The sequence below is a fragment of the Mustela nivalis genome, assembly GCF_964662115.1.
Source record: "Mustela nivalis genome assembly, chromosome: 12".
In the NCBI taxonomy this organism is placed as follows: Eukaryota; Metazoa; Chordata; class Mammalia; order Carnivora; family Mustelidae; genus Mustela; species Mustela nivalis.
This window is the reverse complement of record NC_139031.1, coordinates 4,329,282-4,350,570: the sequence shown is the minus strand read 5'-3', so window position 1 is coordinate 4,350,570 and position 21,289 is coordinate 4,329,282. Positions and strand designations below refer to the sequence as shown.

At 51.2% G+C, this 21,289-nt stretch overlaps 1 protein-coding gene across 3 annotated transcripts in view; it reads left to right on the top strand.

Moving 5' to 3' along the window:
- The window catches only part of ACTR3B (actin related protein 3B), a 73,806-nt gene that overhangs the window by 39,592 nt on the left and 12,925 nt on the right, over nucleotides 1-21,289 (top strand). For all 3 annotated transcript variants that reach the window (XM_082693406.1, XM_082693408.1, XM_082693407.1), the window contains 5 exons: nucleotides 4,503-4,598; nucleotides 6,114-6,221; nucleotides 8,899-9,042; nucleotides 12,101-12,274; nucleotides 13,828-13,920. In XM_082693406.1, coding sequence (XP_082549532.1) covers nucleotides 4,503-4,598; nucleotides 6,114-6,221; nucleotides 8,899-9,042; nucleotides 12,101-12,274; nucleotides 13,828-13,920 — 615 coding nt within the window. The remainder of the gene's footprint in view (nucleotides 1-4,502; nucleotides 4,599-6,113; nucleotides 6,222-8,898; nucleotides 9,043-12,100; nucleotides 12,275-13,827; nucleotides 13,921-21,289) is intronic.

The window sequence follows — 21,289 nt, the reverse complement described above, 5'->3', positions numbered from 1 at the left end:
CAGAGAGCCCGATGCAGGGGCTCGATCCCAGGACCCTGAGATCATGACCCGAGCGGAAGGCAGAGGCTTAACCCACTGAGCCGCTCAGGCACCCCTGGCTTCCCGCTTTTTAAAAATAAACTTATTATTGAAGTGCTTGGATTCCTGTTCAAGGTGAGAAGACAGGATAGCTTTCTTTAGTTCATGTTATTTCTGCTGGTCTGAATAGCATATATGGATAATCACAGCTGCATTTCTTGACTACGTGCCCTATGCCTAGGCTCCCCGCCTCCCAAGTATTTACGTGTATTAACTCCTTCATCTCATTCCATGACAACCTTGAAGTGGGTAGGTAGTTCCTAGCCCCATTCTTCAGACTGGTGGGAGGTTCCGGGAGAGAGAGGCCCTGCAGCCGACACGCTGGACTCTGCAGCCGCTGACCCTGTGCGGTCAAGAAGAGAAGTCTGTCGCAGTAGACACTACCGTTTGCCGTGTGAAGTGTGTGCCGGGCACTTCACGGGTCCAACAGTCCGGTGCGGGCGCACGTTAACATAAGTCAGATATTGTTGAGTGATTTTTTTAGGTCCCTAATTACGACCTGCTTTTGTGGATGACTTCCTTATTTCTCTCCTGTGTTTTAAGATTGCCATCTCCGCCCATCCAGGGAATGTATTGCTTCTGATTATGGCGATAAAACTTTCTGGTGACGCTACGTTTGAGCTTTGTTCTCTTGTGGTGCTGGGGTCGAAACCGAAGGGGGCAGCCGGCGGGTCGGCTGGTTTGTTTAACGAGGTGACATGCACGCAACGCAGAAGGCGGAAGGTGCTGGAGTCTGTTGCCTTCTCCCCTCTGCTCGGGTCCCCAGACCCTCCTCCAAGAGGAAACCGCCCTCCTCAGTTTTTTTTTTTAATTTATTTTTTATTTATTTTCAGCATAACAGTATTCATTATTTTTGCACCACACCCAGTGCTCCATGCAGTCCGTGCTCTCCCCAATACCCACCACCTGGTTCCCCGACCTCCCGCCCCCGCCCCTTCAAACCCCTCAGATTGTCTCTCAGAGTCCACAGTCTCTCATGGGTCACCTCCCCTTCCAGTTTCCCCCAGTTCCCTTCTCCTCTCCATCTCCGCATAGGAGGAGGCGCCTTTTAAACCCTCCTCAGTTCTTAACCAGCTCGTCGTTCTCTTTCCAGAGGGAACTGTGAGCAGGCAGATGGATTGTGTGTGAACTTCTGTTTTACTACAAACGGTAACCAAGTCTACCTCTTGTACACCTTGTTTTCTTTTTATTGAAGAAAGTAAAGATGTGGCGACAGACGTGTGATGTGAGATCCGCCCTCCCAGTGGTTTGTGAATGTCTCGTCCGGTCGTGTTCCCGGTTCACGTCGCTGCGGGTGGGGCTCCTGTCCTGTCCTTGTCCGCGTTTGCCCGTGGAGCAGCTCCCCATCTCTCCCCACGCTCCGCATTCTAGAAGGTTTTCATTACAAATCATGGACCCCGAAGATCCGTTGAGCATGTGTATGACTCGGAGACGCCTCTCTCTTTCCGGGGGCAGCTTCTCCCGGCTTGTGTCCCCGCGGCTCAGAGCCCGCTCGCTCCTCCTGACGGCCGCGGCGTGTTCTGGTCCGTGGACACGGCGTGACTTCGGTCCTCGCGGCCTTCACGACGGCGCGGGGGCTTCTCGTCCCCTCCCGCGAGCGCTGCGGACGCTCGCCCTTCTGGAGCATCTTGGGTGGGTGGCGCTCTTGCCTACGGGGTGACTGGATGTTGTCTCCCGGTCCTACAGACAGACTTTACTTTTCAGTAGCGGAGTTTCTCACTTGGGTTTGCGGAAGCTTTTAGTAAAAATAACTCACTTTCATGGGCCCATTGCGTGTGGCAGGCGCCGCCGTGCCGTTTACTTACAGCCCGTCCATCTCCCGCCTCTGGTTCCCGCAGACAGAGGGGCTCGCTCTGCAGACAGCGAAAGCGAAGGCTGGGGTCTAGCCCCGCGGCGAGGACTCAGAACCCTCGTGCGAACTCCGCGGGTCGCTGCTGCTGCTGCTGCTGCTGCTGCCGCCGCTGCTGCTCCGGCGAGACCATCCTGCGTGCTCTCTGATGAGCTCTTTTACACTATGTTAAGCTTTCTCTGTTGAGTGTATCCTATTTATGTGTTAATTTTTCTTAAAACTCTGGCTCGGTGGGGCACCTGGGTAGCTCAGTTGGTTAGGCGTCTGCCTTCGGCCCAGGTCAGGATCCCAGGGCCCGGAATGGACCCGGGCAGGGAGCCTGCTCCTTCCTCTTCTTTCTGCTCGTGCTGTCTCTTGCTGTCTCTGTCACTGTCTCTGTCTCTCTCTCTCAACTAAAGAAATAAAATGTTAAAAAAAAAAGCAACTCGGCTTGGTTTTCTCTTTGCTTTGTAACAAGTGTGTATTCTTCCTAATAATTGGGTATTTTTAAAACATTTTTTAGTGTAACTATACATATATAGTTATTTCCGTACAACTCTAGCTGTATATATTTACCTGGTATTTGTTTAGGGGTGAATTACTGTGGTTAGTGAGCACGTAGGTACACTTGCACGTTTTCTTACCTCCTCTTCTGCTCTTCTACCCCCTGCTCCGGATGGGTGGTTACCGATCACGCTCCACTGTCGACATGCATAACATTGTGTGTGCCAGTGCTTCCCGTGCCTGATCAGTCTAAAACAGTGTGTTTGATTCCATGACAAGAGGATATCACTGTCTTTATATTCTCTCAGCTTGACACTATTTCTGCTGTTTTAATTTACAACATTGGCATGCTGTTCTGTGCGTCCCAGGGAAGAGCCATCTTTCCTTCTACCTCCTGCATGGATTAATGGCGCCTGTAAGTCTTCGGCTGTATTTGGTGCGTTCTTCTTGTTTGGCTGAACTTTATCTTCTAGTAGAGTTAATTCCCGAAGGACTTCTCCAAGTTCTTGTACGTTTAAAGATAATTTCATTTTTGTAACAGGCTTGACCAGCAGTGTGACCAGACGTAGAATTCTTGGGTCACACCTTCCTGCGCAGAGGACTGTATGCATGGCCCCCTGTGTCCCAGTGTTAAAAGCTCTGTGTCTGCCCAGGGTGGCTGTACTTTCCCCGCTTGACAGATATCAGAGTGTGTGCAAACTGCGGTGACAAAGTACCACAGGCTGGGCGTCTTACACAACAGGCATTTGTGCTGTCACAGTGTTTGAGGCTTTCGGTGTGAGAGCCCGGCACTGTCCCGTCGTGTGTGGTGAGGGCTCTCTTCCTGGCTGGCAGGCGGCCACCTTCTCGCTGTGTGCTCACGCGGCCTTTCCTCTGTTGGCGTGTGGAGAGAGCTCTCGGGTGTCTCCTTTCTCAAAAAGGCATCAGTGCTAGCGGATTAAGGCCCCACTCTTAGGCCCTCATTTAACTGTGACCACCGCCTTAGAGGCGCCATCTCCAGATACAGTCACTGGGGTTGGGCTTCAGCATAAGAACTTCAGGACACAGTTCGGTCTGTAATGAAGGGTAGTGTGGACTTTTTTTTTTTTTTTTTTTGGCCAAAATGCCCAAAGAATTTTTACTTATTCTTTTTTTTTTCTTTTTGCAGCATTAGATATAGGATGTATGTCCGTATTTATTGACATGGAAAATGTTCACAGCATACTGCTGAGTGACAAAAAGCAGGTCTATTTATTCTTTTTATGTTTCTATAATCTTCCTATTTGATAACGATGATTGTTTTAAAATGGATACTCGAATTTTTCGAGCTGTTCTTGGTCTTGATTTGTGTCTCCCCGGGCATGTGTGTTTTGTCTGCTGTTTGTTTTTCCTATTTTCTCTCTTTCCCTCTTGTTTTCTTTTGGTGCTTCCATATGGCATCTGGCTGGTTTCCGTGCGCTCTTTCCTCACCTCCGACCTCCGAGTAGTTCTTCCTCCACTTGCTGAGTGCCTGACCTCAGCCTGGGCTGGGGGGCCGGGCGGAGTCTAGGTGAGGCTGCCTCTCGCCTGCGCTTTCCTGGCAGCAAAGGTGTTTCCTGACCTTGGCTCCTGCGCTCTGAGGGCAGGTGGGGCTCGGGGCTCGGGAGGCATCTCCAGCTCTTCTGCTCAAATGGACACTCTGGTTCCGAGCCAGGGCTGACGCTTCTGCTCCTCTGGGGAGAGCTCTGCTCTTTGCCTGGGATCAGAGTCCCTGGTGTTCCCTTTTGGTGTCCATCTTCACGTGTCTCGGTTGAGTTTTTACTGCCCTTGGCAGCTTGCAATAGGTCTTTCCAGTTTCAGGGTATTTTAGGTGTTACCTCCTTCTCTGTAACTTGTTCTTGTTTTGGTGTGGTTGATAAAAGCAGAAATGTTTTGGGAGGTCTTTGCCATCTTCAAGCTTTCAGGACCCACGCCCGATTTCTTTAATTAATCACTGTAAGTGTGCTCTATCTGTAAAATTAGGGAATGGTACAGCACCCTAATTAATATGCTTTCAGGTTAATTTTTTTTATGGCTGTGATGTAATTACAGGAAATTTGGGCAAAGGCTAAATATAGTCGGTGTTTTCTTACAGACAGAACCTCCACTGAATACGCCAGAAAACAGAGAATATCTTGCAGAAATTATGTTTGAATCATTTAACGTACCAGGACTCTACATTGCGGTTCAGGTAAAAACAAAGTTATTTTTACAATTCCCAGCAGAGCTTAGCTGTCCACTACTGGACGGCACGGTGATTCCAGAGGCTGTCTGTGGGAAGACCGTGCGGTGTGTCCTTGCCTTTCCCGCTCCCTTAGCGCACACCCTGGCCCCACTCGGGTTTGAACTCAAACATTGTAGAGAACGTGCATTAAAATCTCTTGTATTTCTCTTCGGATGACAAGATCAGGAAGTAGGTGTGGGGTTTTTTTTGTTTGTTTGGGTTTTTTTGTTTTTTTTGGTTCTTTCACTCCTGATCATAATAGAGGAAAGATGCCGTAGAGTCTGTTAAAAAAGAAAATAAATAGCTTGAGAGGGTCCCCCTTATGGATTCCAGGCTCCTGTGGTTCCCTGAACCGACAACTTCCTCTGAAGCTTCTTGCTCGTAGCGCGGGGGTATTTGTTGGTTTGGGTGGTTTTTTCTCTGCCATCCTATATAAAGGAATTGGTTGAAATTTGGGGGAATAATGGGGCAGGTGTTTCCCAAAATATTTTCTGCATCATACTAGTCCCTTTTAAGGAAAAGGAGGAGGAGTTGCATAGGAAAATAACTTGGGAGATCCCACACGCTGTAGCCTGCTGGTGGTGATTCACAGTGAGTAGCAGAGTAAAGGCCCTGAGAATGCCTGCGTTGAAGAAATCTGTTCATTCCAACACTTCCAAATTTATTTAACCAGAAATCTCCGCTTCCCCAAGTTATTTACATCCCATGGAGTAGGGAGACACTTTAGGAAACACTGAACCCCAGCCAAGTGCTTTGAGGCTGCCTGGAGAGGGTTTTATGTAAGAACAGATTCTCAAGCTTCGTCTCAGACCAAGGTTTTCCAACCTCAGTGGTTCAGAATGCGCAGTTCTCTGTGGTGGGGGCTGACCTGTGTGTTGCAGGGCGGTCGGCATTTCTGGCCTCTCCCCACTGGAAGAAACACCACCACCGGCTTCCTCTTCTCCAAGGGACAACCCAAAATGGTTCTAGACATTGCAGAGATTTCCTGGGGGGCAACCTTGCCCCGTCTGAGCACAGCTGCCCTAGTCCTACCAGATCAGAGTGTCTGGGTGTGAGGCCTAGTAATCTGTTTTTTTTTTTTTTTTTTTTTTAACTCCACAAGTGATCTTATCATATCTGTGGACCACACTGAGAACTAGGGCCTTAGAGATTAAAATCTTCTTCCTCCATAGTGAAGTTCCTCTCTCACGGGTTTTCCTTTGTAAACGTCGATTTATTGTATTGAAAACTTGACCCATCCAGCTTAAGTGTACTAAATTTGTGTGTTATACAATTTGGAATTTGAATTTTGGAGCAGTGGGGGCTTTGGTAGCCTGCCAAAGGTGGGGGGGAGGTGGGGGTGGGGGGAGGGTGGAGGATAGGGCAGGTTGAGATTTGCTTGGAGCAGCCAAGGAAGAGCTTATCAATGAGCCTGAGAACATGCAGGCAGAACACTCGAGAAACAGTTCCCGTGTGCTCATGCTCTCTGCGTCTTTTATGCAGGCAGTGCTGGCCTTGGCTGCATCTTGGACATCTCGACAAGTTGGTGAACGTACGTTAACAGGGATCGTCATTGACAGCGGGGACGGGGTCACTCATGCCATCCCAGTGGTAAGCAGGATAGTCAATGCTTCACTCTCTGTAGGCCTCACCTAATTTTGAGGTAAGGGAAGAAATGAAAGAGAAAACCCCTTCTGTAATTAAAATATCACATTAAAAGTCATGGCTGTACTTAGAAAAGGTAACAAGAGGTTTTTAACCCAGGTATATGGGAAGGACAGATGTCCCCTCGCCATGGCATTGGTGGTTTTCACTTTGTAGCCACAGATGTCCGCAGTTGGGGCGTGAGCGGCGGTTCGGACTCCCTGGCCTCCGCGTGCTCCTCCCGGGGTGGCGTCACCCGTGGACTTTCCCCGGCTTGCGTGCGGAGCTGCTGGGTAGATGCCATCGTGGAGACGGGTTGTTGGCCTGGGGCACGACCCCGTGGAGGGTTACTGCTGTGTTCTGGGACCGGGTGTGTATGGCTTTGAGCCTCTCATGCTTTAGAGGAATCATTCGAGGAATTGTGTCTTGTTTTTTAAAAAACGGAGTCAAGAACGAAGAAGGAGAGATTGCACATTTTGACTTGCGGAGTGCTCTGCAGTGCCATTTTCTGGTTTTGATTTTTAAAACCTTAGAGAAGTGATTCCTAATTCAGGCTTCAAGAGACATCTGCAGTCAGGAATTAGAAACACCAGATTTGTCCCGTGCTCCATCAGGGGGTCCCTGCTGGAGAGGGGGAAGGAGGCATCCGGCAGGCCTGGCTGATGCCTGCGGAGCCTGGGCTGGGAGCACCAGGGCCCCCTCAGCACGCTTACTCCTCTTCTGGGTCATCGTGAAGTGTTAGTGCCACTCGATGTGTAACACTGACGGGGAGATTCTGGCATTGGGCTTGTCTCTGAGGTCGTGCCCTCCAAGTTCAGTGCAGCCAAGCCCCGGGGGCAGGGGTGCCAGAGGGGCTGCTGCTCAGTCCATCCGGTCTCCAGTGAGGAGAAGTAGAGAGAGCAGATTCCACAGAGTGTACAGGTCCACAGAGGAAGTGGTTTTAGACGTTTTATCTATGCTTTTTAATCAGTTTTTTTCCTGATTATAGAAATTACCTTTGTTGTACAAAGTTTCTGTAAAACAGAAAGTAACATGACCCACAAACCTGCCCAGAGAACCACATCATACTTTTGTTGGGAGAACCTTCCCAGTTCTTTTTCTTAGGTGCACAAGGATGCATGTTTTAGGCAAAACTGGGATATTCTGTGTCTGGTTATGTATTCTAATTGTATAATTGATCTTGAAGTTATGTTTTGCATATTGGCTTGTTCCTAATATTTTTTCTCATGGTTAAATATTCTGTGAAGAAATATTTAATAGTTGCATTGTAGCCCATCGTGTGGGTACGGGATAACCCATTCATTTATTTTCCGTGGTTGGACACGTAGGGTTTTTTTTTTTTTTAAGCCAATACTTACTTAATGCTGGTCAACTTCATTTTAGAAAATGTTACATGTAATGCATAGAATATGATAATTTAGTTTGTGAGTTGTTTATGTTAGCTAATATTCTTGTGAGTTTGGGTCAATCTTCATTACTTTAATAATTTGTACCATCTTTTATTTCCATCTCAAAATATTTCACAAAGAGCTCGGACACTGTGGAGAGGCCACATCTTTTACTTCTAGAGTTCAGGCCCATCAGAAAGCACACGAGAGGAATTTGGGCACCTGTCCTTGCAGCTTAACTGCCAGTGTGTCTGGTGCTGGTAACCCTTAGCTCCAACCCACCCATAAGGTGAGGTCGGCTGTCACCGCTGTCCCCCGCCTCCCGTGGGCATGTGGCATAGAAGCCGGTGCTGGAATGTGGAGTCTGGAGCATCTCCTGTCTTCGGCTGGAACTGTGGTAGGAAGCCGTCCACTCTGGCCACCAGCCACCGGAGAACCATGGCTTCTGGGGCAACTTGTGCCCCCAGGACAGCTGGTGAGGGGCTGGGGCCGCCTGGGTGCGGCCGGCATGTGAACTCCTGGCTTGCTCCCTGTCCGGGCCCCACAGACGTGCTTGGCCGACCAGGCACACAGCCTGCCTTGCCAGAGCGGCCCCGCTCCTGACCAGCACTGCTCTCCAGCTGCACAGGGTTAACTGACCAGAATTCGTCCTAACACGTGCAGCTCTTGGTACCATAAATGGGACCGTTTATCAAGTACCAAGTACGTGCCCCAAAACAGTGCTATGTGCTTGACTTACTGTGTTTCACCAAGTCTCTGTTGTAAACTGCGTGTGGGCTTTGTTTGCCCATATTGTGGAGGAAGGTTTTGGGGCTGACATGCGTTGACAGGCTTGTGCGTGGTCACTCAGCGGACTGTCTCGGAGCCAGGATTTGCATCCAGGTTGTCTGAGTCTAATCCCCGTGTACTTAGCCAGATTGTTGACTCCTAAATGTCAGTAGGTTCATAGCTGGTTTCCCACTTTATAGGTAAAAGCTTTTCCCTTGTTCCTGTTCTCACAGGTGGCACAACTTTTTGGAAATGCACTGGTTTTTCTCTTCACTTTTTGATGTAATCATTTTGGTTGTTTGCAGAGAGTCTCAGGTTCTATTAATGGGCTTGTGCACGCAGTCATTTTCAGAGGCCTCCTGTCCTGAGCTTTGCCTGGACTGGGGGTGCAGGACATGCTGGGCTCCGAGGGGGCAGGACACACAGCGTCCGGGAGCTGCCCGCTGGGGTCACTCACTCCAGCCGTTCTGCCTCCTCTTCCTCCCCAGGCAGAGGGTTACGTCATCGGAAGCTGCATCAAACACATCCCGATTGCAGGTAGAGACATTACGTATTTCATTCAGCAGCTGCTAAGGGAGAGGGAGGTGGGAATCCCTCCTGAGCAGTCACTGGAGACCGCAAAAGCCATTAAGGTAAAAACAGACGGGGAATGGGCCGGGGAATGGGCCGGTTTGGGGGGGAGAAACGGTGTTTGGACACTTCCCCTTGCCGCCGTCACCCCTGCTCCCTCCCTCCTTCCTCTCCCCTCCAGAGAATGTGGGGAGACTGTGGGTCTTGTTCGTTGACCACCTGAGCTAAGGGACTGAAAGCCTGGAAGCTTCGCCTTCTCCGAGCGCAAATGCTGTGGAGGCTCCGCTGTAAGCGCAAACAGCTTGATCACTGGTACTGAGCACAGGCGCACGTAGTACAGCATCATTTAATTGGAGCCTAATTAGATGGAACCTTCAATTAACTGAATGTGCCTTCCGCATCTGCCTCTGTGCTTCCTTTCTGCAAAGAGGCGCAAGCACCAGCACAGCAGAGCTGGGCGTCCCGAGCAGCGGGCCAGTCCTCAGACCGACGGCTGGTGCTCGGCTGAGCTTCTGTGCCCTGGGAACGACGGCTGAGAATGACGCTGTTCTGGGGTCTCAGACCATGAAACAACATCCTCCTGCATCTCCTAGGCTCTGGGTACCGTGCGGGAGAAGTCGCAGGAGGTTTGACCGTGTAAATCAGTAGGATTAGAAGAAAAATGGCTCACTGGTCCTTAAACTGTCCACGGGACCTGGCCCATCAGTTTCAGCTTTGTATTACTCTGTGTGTAGCAGCTGACAGACCCTTTCTGAAGGGATTTCACTTTTTAGGTTTCAAAATCAGGGCAGATTATTTTTTTAGCCAAAAGGCAAGAAGATTTTTAGTAGTGCAAGGATAACTGTCATATAGTTGAAGAGGGAAGGGTTTTGTCTGTTTTTGGAGAGGAGTGTGATTGTGACGTGCGACATGTGACCACGAGCATCTCCTGTTTCATGGAACATGGGCTGGCTAAGGGGAGGTGAGCCTAAGCCCCTGCTCCCATCTGAGCACCCAGTAGTGGGCTGATCGAAGGAGCGTCATCAGAGAGGACTCACATTTTGTGTGCCGCTCTTGGTAAAAACTGGCGTTGTCGGGACAGAGTGCACTGGTGGAGGCCAGGGCTCCTGCTGGGAGGATGGCCAGCTGCCCCAGCGTCCCGGGGACGGGCGTGTCAGGGGTTGGGTACTCCCAGGGCTAGAATAGTTTGCCCTGGGTGAACCCGGGGGCAGAGTTTACGGAAGTAGTCTAAGACTTTCTTTTAGATTACAATATTTCCCAAGATTTTCCTTTTTTCCTTGCCTTTCTTCAATGAAAGAACTTTGGATATTTGATCCATGTTCCCTCGTCACCCCGCATCTGTTACTAATGTGATTCAGGATTGAACTACTTGTCCCTGACACTCAGGGTTCTTTCTGGCGAGTATGAGAGTTCCATTTGTAGTGAAGGTTTCTGAGTGTGCTGTCCTGGTCCTTGCAGTGGGGTCCACTTTGCTCACAGTCTGTCTGGGGACCGGTTGTCACCCGGCAGCTGGGGCCTGCCATTCGGGCTGTGACCACGTCCTGCTCGGCGGTGAACGCCCCGAGTCCTCCGTGCCCCCCGGATGAGCTGTGCGGGCCCCGTTGTGTGGCGTAGCCTGCTGTTGGTTGTCTCCTCTCTGCTTTCTGTGAAGGAGGAGGTTCTGGAAAGAGTGGTTGAGAGGCACCCCAGTGTCGTGGTGGCCCTGTGGCCGTCCCCCGTGGCCACGAGCAGGCACACAGCATCAGTGCGGCAGGAGTCCAGAGTGTAAGACTCACAGCGCTGCCCTCCAGCCAGGTCTGTGGAGGCGTTTCCGGTATGAGGGAGGCTGCAGGGAGCTGACCAGGCCTCTGACTGCTTACCGCCCCTGTCCGGCCTGGGAGCTTTCAAGTCGCGTGGCCCCACTCACCCCCTCTAGTGTCAGGGCACACGTGGTGGTAACAACCGTGGCTTGTCGGTCTTGTTAATTTGTGAGAGTGTGTTAAGGATGCTATTAGAATAGGTTTTGGGGATCCTAAAAAACGTAGAACTCGGTATTAGGAAAACACCTGCAGAGGTCCTTCGGGACTGGGTACACCCCCTGTGCACCCGACAGTGCCAGACCGACAGAGCCCACCGGGCCTTCGCCCACGGGAAGCTTACTTTCGGGAGCTGGTACCCCAGTGCCACCTGCCGGCTAGCTGAGGTCAGCTGTGGGGACAGAGGGGCCACCCACAGATTGTCTGTCACACGCTACCAGATGCTGAGGGAATGCCGGGCACATCTCAGGTTGGCTGCTGACGCCAGGGCGAAGAGCGTCCTGGCGGCAGCAGCTGGGGCCCTCAGTGCTCCCGTCTACACTGCCTTTTCTGTTTGTTCACAGCATCTCCCTCCTCGAAGCACACTATCGTTTACTTGTGTGTTATGGCCATCGGTTACTGTCCAGCTCTCAGCCAGAGCGTATGTTCCAGTGGGCAGGGGTCTCTGTGTTTGTTCCTTTGCACAGCCCATGTGCTTAGGCCCTCAGTGCGTACTTGTCACAGAGCCCGTGACCATGCCGTGTCACACTGCACAGCAGGCTCACAGCTGAATTATTGATCATGGTAGGCGTGAGGGTCTGCTGGTCCAGTGCCTGGGTCAGTGCTGTCTGGGGACCTCAGAGAAGTAAGGGAAGATGAGACAGGACACTTAAAGATCTTTATTTATTTGAGAGAGAGCGAGAGAGATCAAGGGAGAGGAAGAAGCAGGCCCCCCACTAAACAGGGAGCCTGACGTGGGGCTGGATCCCAGGACCCCGGGATTATGACCTGAGCTGAAGGCAGACACTTAACCGATTGAGCCACCCAGGCACCCCAAGACAGGACACTTAGTAGACACATTTGGACATTGTTTCAGGTAATAGGGCAACAAAATCTGAGAGAGTAAGGCTGAGATTTACAGCTGAGCTGCAGAGAAAGCTGGCTGCCGTATCCAGAATCCAAGCACAGTGCTGTCTGCTGTGAGGGCGGAGAGCAGGAGGCCCGACGGCACGTCCACACTGGAGTTCTGGCGTGTTTCGTGCGGGGGGTCACTGGGTACTTGTGTTGGAGGGAACAGACTCTGCCTAGTTAATGCCTGGTGCCGTCTTTGTGTTCGCGTCTGCAGGAGAAATACTGTTATATTTGCCCCGACATAGTCAAGGAATTTGCCAAATACGACGTGGATCCCCGGAAGTGGATCAAGCAGTACACGGGTATCAACGCCATCAACCAGAGGAAGTTTGTCATTGATGTGGGCTACGAAAGATTCCTGGGGCCCGAGATTTTCTTTCACCCCGAGGTAAGAGGTCTGCTTTGGACTGTGCCAGAGTGAGGCGTCCGTGGAGCGACGCTGCCACCTAGTGTGCCTGGAGAGCAGTGCGGGAGGACTGGAGTCCCCGGCGGCCCTGCCCGGTGCCGGGCCCCTGCCGTCTGTCAGGGTGGCTGTTCAGTGTGTCTCAGCGCACACCCGCTGGTTAGATGGTTAATGACTGATCACGGGGTGGCTGGGGAGAGCAGGGGAAGGTCAGGGGATTAAGGTCAGTCTCACACTGCTAGGAAAGCTAGTTTGCCTCAGGGACCAAATGAAAGCTCCTTCTTTTTAAAAGTGGGGTAACACAGGGTCTCTCCGTCTTTGGAGGCCATCCTTCCTGCTCCCAGGGTTTAACCCAGGACGTTGTTCTGCAGAGCAGTTGAAGCTTCGGTTGGAGGAGGACTAGCCTTTCCATCAGTTACGTAGTCTAAGAATTACAGATGTCACCATTTTAACTATTAGTCACAAAGAATTACTACTTTTGCAGGAGGAGTAATTGTGAGGCAAAATTTTAAGGTTTCAATAAAAGGCATTTCATTTGTATTTTGGTATATATTTCTGCCCAATTCCGTTTATACTCACTAGGTGACAAACTGCGGCCTATCCTGGATGCGTCTATGCCCCTTTCGTCCAGGAAGTGGCGCCGATGTCCGAGTTACTGTCCTCTAACAGCATCGAGCTCATTCACGCAGGCCTTTACTGATACCTAAAACAGACGTGAAACGGGCAGGGTCTGGTGAACAGCTCAGAGAATTGGATGTTACCTTCTTCTTCCTTGAGACTAGTGTACATTAAAGCTTCTCTTGATTTTTAAAATCTGCTTACGATGTAATTGAATTATTTATACTTTAGTGTATTTAACTCAGAGAATGAAGTAGAAGATTGGTCACTCGGTAGCTTGATCAACACCGTCTCGGTTTTGTCATTTTAAAGACCCCGTCTTCAGTTTGGGGCACAGGGGGCTCAGTCCGTAAAGCGTCCGACTCTTGATCTCAGCTCAGGTCTTGAGCTCAGGGTGGTGAGTTCTGAGCTCAGGGTCATGGATGTGCTGGGCGTGGAGACTGCTTAAAAAACACAAACCACCATCATCAGATCGCGCAGCCTTCCACCCGTCTTCTAGCCCGCTACCATGATCTTTCATTGTCCTTGGGGTGTTTCTGGTTATGTCTTGCCTAATTTCTTTCATGACGTGAATATTTGTAAGTGTTATGCTTGTTATGTTCTCCTGGTGTTTCTGGTTAGGTATCATAGTCTCTTATCAGCACGATACATCGCATATTCCTAACACAGGACTGGTCTCATTGATCAGTTTGCTAGTTTTCCTTCACTAGACCCAGCCCTCTCCTCTCTTGAGGGGACATATGTCTTCGTCGCTGCCCAAGTCATGTGGGGTTCATTTGGCAAATTACACCGATATGAGTGTGAAGTTTTGAAATGTACGGTAAATCCCGTATCTGTCAAAGCTACTTTTTAAAAAGGGGTTTTTTTTGTTGTATTGAGAGAAATGTATAATGTTTCTTTTATATTTCTGTAAAATATAGTTTGCCAACCCAGACTTTATGGAATCCATCTCCGATGTCGTTGACGAAGTAATCCAGAACTGCCCCATCGATGTGCGCCGTCCGCTATATAAGGTATGATTAGGTGCTTCGATTTCGTTTCAGCATTAAAGAATTCACAGACATTCCCGTTCCACTCTTGTTCGATAGGCTTTGTTAAAGGCTGGTGTGATGGTAAAATATTTTTCTTAGACTGGGGGTGACTTAAATATGGAAATAATGACTCAGTTAGCTGGAAATACTGAATTTAAATACGCTAGGATTTTCTGTTCTTATCTGGCAAGCTATATTTTAAGTTGGACCTCAACCATGTTTATTGGTTGAAAGAAGATACTTCCCCTTTTGCTTTCCATGAGATCCACTGGTCTTGTTTCATACATGTCTGGGGTTTGGTGCCAAATGTGGTGTAGCCAGAAGAAGTTAGAGCCTGAGATGAAACAGTCAAAGAGAAAATGGTCATATAACATTTTCTCCAGAATTCTTTGATTGCGAGGTATTTTGGACCTTGAAATGAGGAAAAGCTAGCCATGTCACTGTAGGATAAAGGAAATACTGCTGACAGCCCCATGTCGAAAGCAGAAGGTAGAGGTCTGCTGGCGTTCACGGTAAAGTGGCTTCTGCCTGAGCACGTCACACTGTCAGCCATGGCCCGTGGCTCCGGCCTGCCTCCCCTGGACGCAGGTGGCGCGTGTGGCAGGGAGAGAATCGGGCTCAGGGAGGACAGCTGCTGAGTCCTGTAGCATCTGTGCAGCGGGATACTATGCAGTTAGTTTAAGGAGAGTGAGGTAAATCCACGTGAGTTCAAATGAAAAGATGTGAGAAAGCAAGTCATACCACTTCCACACACTGTCACGGCGTTTCATGTAGAAATAGAGCTCGCGTGGGCGTAGAAGAGGACTTGAATGTGCGGTGTCCTCCGGGTGGGGAATGGACAGGTTTTACTTTCTACTGTTTGTGTTTTAAAAGTATGGGAGATTCCATAGTTAACAAATGTTATTTTTATTATTGGAAAAAATTCATATGTAGATAACTTCTTATGGGTGGAAACAAATTAAAATTCTATTTTTTTTATATTATTTATTTATTTATTTGACAGACAGAGATCACAAGTAGGCAGAGAGGCAGGCAGAGAGAGAGAGAGAGGAGGAAGCAGGCTCCCCGATGAGCAGAGAGCCCGATGCGGGACTCGATCCCAGGACCCTGAGACCATGACCTGAGCCGAAGGCAGCGGCTTTACCCACTGAACCACCCAGGCGCCCTTAAAATTCTATTTTTATTTGTTGCGTATCTTCTCAAGTAAAATGTGCAAGAGCGAAACTGATGACCGACGGGGGGGGGGAGTGAGGGGGGGTTTCCTCACTTCTTACTGAGTGAAAGAGTCGCACGTGCCCTTCCCCCTTCCTAACCCTCACTAGCCGCGGGCTGTGTCTCCTGGTCCCCGAGGGTGAGAGCAGGTGTGCACAGCTCCCACCAGCGGCGCAGATTGCTCCGGGGCGGGGGGTCTTTCTGGTGACACTAGTTCACGCTCAGTGGATTTCTAGGATTCATTTCTAGAAGAGATGGTCTTGGAGGCTGTGTGGACCGAGCCCAGAGATGGGTAGAGGAGGCCAAGCTAGGGGTGCTGGGCCACGTGGAGCCGCTGCCCGTCAGGCTGTCTTTGGTCCTGCTTCACGTCTCTCGTCACGGGACGGGTTCCTTAGCCCTGGTGACGGGAGCTGGTAAGGCTGGGTGGGGAGGACAGTCTCTGCTGCTTCCAAGAGGAGAGTGTCTTTCCTTCCACCGTGTTCTGCCCCGGGTTCGCTGGAGGAGTGGGCCTCCTGTCTCTCCCCTTGTGGGGGGGCCTGCTCCTTCCTGTCCGGCCAGTAATCGCACTGGGACGCCATTTCCAGCGCAGAGTCTGAGTTGCTAACAGCAGTGTGCTCGGAGCACAGTCATCAGAAGGATTGCAGCTGGGAGAGGATATGGCTTGTGACGCGGGGGAGGGAAGATGAGTTCTGGGGGCTGGGGAGGAGAAAGTCTCCTGCAGCAGCCGCTGCGATCGGGTTCTCTGCCCCCTCACCACTCGGGAGGTCCAGCCTCCAATTCTGTCCGCTTTCTAGACGCTCCCAGGTGACTCCGTAGCCACCACAGAAGCGATAAGTGCACAGGCGGGGCTGACAGTTTGTCTCCCTGTGGTCATCACCTGATTGGAAGGGTGGGCCCGGTTCAGCCACAGCCCCAGGCAGGTCACACCGGTGATGCTCCTGCAGTGAGAGTGAAGAGGTACCAGCGGGTCATTTGGCCTCAGAGTCCTCCTCCTGATGGGTGTGGGGTGAAGGCGGGTGAGACAGGTGGAGAGACCTTCCCTCGGTGCTGGTGGCTGTGCACACTGCTCCCTGGGCCACAGGCTGGGAGAGGTCAGTGCAGAGCTGGTGTAGAGGGTTGGGTGCTGGGACGGGGAGGTGGGGGTGGGTTAGGACTGAGGATGGGACTAAAGCCCTAATGCAAGGGCTTTAACCCAATTACTTGCATTTCCCAATGTTATTTATTTTTAAAGGTTTAATTAATTGATTTATTCAGAGAGAGTGAGTGGGGGGAGGGGCAGAAGGAGAGAAGGAATCTGAAGCCAGCTCTGCTGAGCGTGGAGCCCGACTCGGGGCTGGCTCCCATGACCCTGAGATCATGATCTGAGCCAGAACAAAGAGGCGGCGTTTAACCAACTGAACCCCTCAGGTACCCCATCCCAACACATTTTTAAAGTCTCAGATTTCTGTCAGTCCTGTGCTCAGGAAGTTGGAGGAAGTGGTTGAGCTTCTAAATGTAATTTTTTAAATGATAGGAAATTTCAGATTTCCTTTTTGTGGTTAATTGCTATCCGGATGCCCCTGACCTTGTTCAGAAACAACCTTAAGTGTCTTCATCTCTGAACAGATTTCTCTTGAACAAATCACGTTATTCACAGACTTTAACAGATCGCTTCGTAAATGGCGACAGCTCATTGACTGGGTGCTGATTTGTGTCAAGAACAGATGAAACGCGTCCCGCACAGTGCTGTCGTGAGGGGGCTGCTGGCTCCCGGTGGCCCTGCTGTGTCCGCGGAGGCCTGTCGTGGGCAGGGACGTGGTCCTTCAGGCCTCACACCCTTCTGTTGAGGAAACCGGTCCTGTTTGCAGATCGGAGGAGCGAAGTGCGGGGGAGGTCACGTAGCTGCGGAGCCAGGCGGCTGGGTTCAGGGTCTCGTCCCACGTCCGTCGACACACGACACATGCGGAAGGAAGATGATTTTGCAACGAGGGAAGGCCTGTCCCTGACCACCTCATCCCGAGGGCCGTCGTCTCTCCCGGCGGTGGGGAAGGTGCTGGCTGGGCCGCAGTTGTCGGTGCCAAGGTGGTCTTGGCTCCGTCGCGTCACCGCCGGTGTTCCTGGGGTGGCCTCTGTGTGGCGATGGCAGCCTTGCAGGCGGCTAGACCTTCAGTTGGGTTAATGGGGCAGTTGATGGGGCTTTTCTGCTTTGTTGTGGGGCCAGGCTCTGTGCGCTGTGGGGAGACAGAGACACAGAGGGGACCGCACCCCGTGCCCCCTTTGTGAGCTATCGAGGCTCTGCTGAAAATACCCGAGGCGCTCCCGGCCCTTGAGTAACCCCTGGTCAGGCCTGTGGACAGGTAAGCAGGGATGGTGGGCGGACAAGCACTTAGAATCTTTATAGAAGCAGAACAGCTTTTCATTTTTATTTTTATTTATTTATCTTTTAAAAAAGGTATTTATTCTTAAGTAACCTGCACACCCAGTGTGGGGCTTGAGCTCAAAACCCCGAGATCAAGAGTCGCACGCTCCACATCAGGCGCCCCATAATTTTTTAGATGAAAGTAGTTCCCATCTAATTTTTATTTCTTTCTGGTGTGTAGATAGAGGGATAGGTGTTTACATGCCTCCTCCTCTGTTCAGCTGCTACATTGTGGAAGTGGGGCCTGGGTGGGGGGACTCGAGTGAGACCCCGGTTTTGGTTAGGCCAGTGATTTCCCCAGAAGGCCAAGTTGTTACAAGGAGCAGGTGCTTCCGGAAATGGGAAATTTTTGGCCCTGGGGGCTTAAAAATAGCCACACCTCTGGCAGAGCCCTGGTCTCACCCTGGAGATTCTGATGGAGCTAGGCTGGGCCTGGGCATGTGGACATTAAAAGCTTCCCCGGGGGGATTCTAACGCGCAGCTGAATGGAGAACCGTGTTACCCTGTCAGCAACTAGTCTGCTCCGGGATTAGTCAGTGTTTAGTAACTTTATGCTCTACTTGAGGGCAAGACCAAGCTTGCATTGCTCTGTGATGTAGCTAGGTGTCTTCTGCTCCTGAGTTCCCTTGGTCACATCAGTGCCCCACTAACTGCAGCCCTCTCTTGCTGCTAAATTAGACGATGTGTGTGTGAGAGGTGGTTCTCGTCTTCAAGAGCTTCTACGAAAGCTACAGATAATCAGTAATTCTGGTGGAGCCACCACAAGCTGAGTGTCATGAAAGCGAGTTGTGCAAATCACGGTCATTGAGAGAAGGGGCAGACTGCGCTTCGTGGAGGGGGTCCTGAAAGGCTGCAGAAGGGGGTGGTTGAGCAGAGTCCTGAGGGCTTGGCCGGGTGGGGGGGCTACGGTGAGCGGGAGGACAGAGTTTCACAGGTGGCGGTGGGGGAGTGGGACAGGCGTCTCAGAGGTCTGTTTGGGGTGGATTCCAAGATGGCACTGAGGGTCATCAGCAGCAAGTCTGGGACGGAGGGCAGGGCCAGAAATAAAATACTGTTAAACGTGCTTTAGCACACAGTGGGTTGGGAGTTGTTAAAAAGTCTTATTCATTATGTTTGTCAGCAGATGTGAACACATCTTGATATAGTTCAAGGAATGATTTTTCTGTAACAAATGGCTTGAATTGGGTGTACGTATTTTAATTATGGTAATGTCTTTTATTTATTTTTTAAAAGATTTTATTTATTTATTTGACAGATCACAAGTAAGCAGAGAGGCAGACAGAGAGAGAGGGGGAAGCAGAGTCCCCGCTGAGCAGAGAGCCCGATGCGGGCTCGATCCCAGGACCCTGAGATCATGACCTGAGCCAAAGGCAGAGGCTTAACCCACTGAGCCACCCAGGTGCCCCAGAATCGCCTTTTAAATCAGAGAAGCATGTTGCAGAGTAAATGAATTATATTTATTATTTTTATTTTTAATATTGAGTAAGTTAAAATATCTTTAGTATTTAAGAGAGAAAAATACACATGTTAAGATATTTTTTCAACCCCTTTTTTTTTAAAGGTGAGTAGTGATTTTTTTTTTTTAAGATTTTATTTTTTTACTTGACAGAGAGATCACAACTAGGCAGAGAGGCAGGCAGAGAGAGAGGAGGAGGCAGGTTCCCCACTGAGCAGAGAGCCCGATGCGGGGCTCGATCCCAGGACCCTGAGATCGTGACCTGAGCTGATGGCAGAAGGCTTACCCATTGAGCCACCCAGGCGCCCCTCCACCCCTTTTCTAAATAAGCGTTTTATTCAGATGAAATCCTGATTCAGGTCTGACATGTGAACAGATGGGAGGGAAGCTGCTCTATTTGGGGCAGGGCAGTGGGCAGAGAAGGTTCCAGAACTGTGCTGGTTCAGCCTGACTTTATGCCTGGATCTCCTGTAACTCTCCGTGGCACATCCTGCTGATGTGTCTGGCACTACACGGTTCTCGGGTCAGTTGGGAGAAGCAGAGATGTCTGCCAGGGGAGGCCCAGCACAGGACGTTGACTTGCCGAGACGAGGGCTTTCAGAAGCTCGTTGTAACCTGAGCGGTGAAGGCGTCAGTGGCGCGTCCTCTGTGTTGACAACGCCGAGCAGACGTGCACGGAGCACCTGCAGGAGGCCAGGCGTCACTGCAGGGCCCCAGGTCACAGATGGGCAGTGAGGTGGGGGGGCACGGAGGGGACGCTCGCTCCGACAGGGCTGGGAGGGAGAGCGTTTTTCATTCTTGATGCACTTTTCTGTCATGGCGGACACAGTCTGTGTGTGGTTTAATACGGCTGCCACGAGGCAGGTGTGGCCGCAGAGCCATTGGGGTGTGAATAGTGTAGCCAAGGAATAGCGTTTAGAATTTTGTTGACCTTAATTTGAAACATAAGTGGCCACATATGGCTCATGGCTGTCACATGGGACTACTGAGACCCACTCTGTGTCCTGAAGGCTGGGGACTTCCGGTCAGAGCAGGGCGTGCAGCACCAGGAGGGGAAGGTTTGTTGGTTCGCGGAAAGGGCAGGGCTGGGGTGCAGGACGGCATGTGTAGGTCTGGAAGGCACTCAGTGTCTCCAGACCTGACACGGGTGAATGGGAGTCGCGGGCGTGGAGCCTGGGGTGTGCACGGGCCCACGGCAGGGGCGGTGTGAGCTGCCGGGTACTAAACGGGGCTCGGGGGTGGTGTGGTCTGTCCGCCTGGAGACATGAAATTAGTTTTCCTCCCAAGGACGCTGAGGGTTCTGTGCAGGGAGGTGACACAATCCAATTTAAGTTTGAGAAGCACAGCACCGGAGGAGGTCATTGGGACCGGGAAGGCTGCAGGCCGGGTGGGAGGTGCCCGGGCTGCGGAGGTGGCGGGAGACGCAGAGCGAGATGAGAGACAGGCTCTGCGGTGTCTGGTGGCATTTTGATGAAGCGGGGAAGAGGTCCGGGTCTTACTTGCACGTCGGGGAGGTGGGGATGTCATTGACTAGGACCGGGACTGCCGGGGAAGGAGAGCCCGCTCAGGAGTCAGGGGAGTCCCAGCTTTGGGGATGCTCAGTTGCATACACGGGCTGGAGGGTCAGGAATACCTGAGACTTTCTAGGGTCATCGATGTGACTGTCACCGAGGGAGAGTATACAGGTGACGAGATGATAAGGCTTCGGGTCGAGCGCACAGGAAGGTCCGATTGTAAGGGTTGTGCAGAGAAAGGAGGCCACGGAGGCCATCAGTCAGGGTCTCCTGAAGAAGACTCAATAGGCTCTTCCCCTGCTAATTCTGTGTCTCTGTATCTACCTGTCTTCTCCGTATCTCTGTATCTTTATCTTCTGTCTTCCTTCCTCTCTACGCGCCTATCTGATCTTGCTCTCCCTCTCCATGTTTTTAAAGAATTGGCCTGCTTGCAGTCTGGCCAGCCCAGAAGGTTGCGGGCAGGCCGGCAGGTTAGAATCCCAGGCGGGGTGGGCACTGCAGCCTCAGGGCAGGATTCCTTCTACATGGGAGCCTCAGGTTTTCTCTTCAGCCAGGCCTTCTCTTCACTCACAGCCCTGAGGGTCCTCGGTACTTAACCACATCTGCCAGATGCCCTCACAGTGACGTCTAGGTTAACGTTGATCAGATCCCTGGGTGTGACGGCCAGGCCAGGCCAGGTAGTGCATAACGTCAGCCATCACAGAAGCTAAGGGGGGCAGTGGAAGAAAGAAGAAAGAAAACTCCGGAGGCCAAGGGAAGACAGCTGTCCTC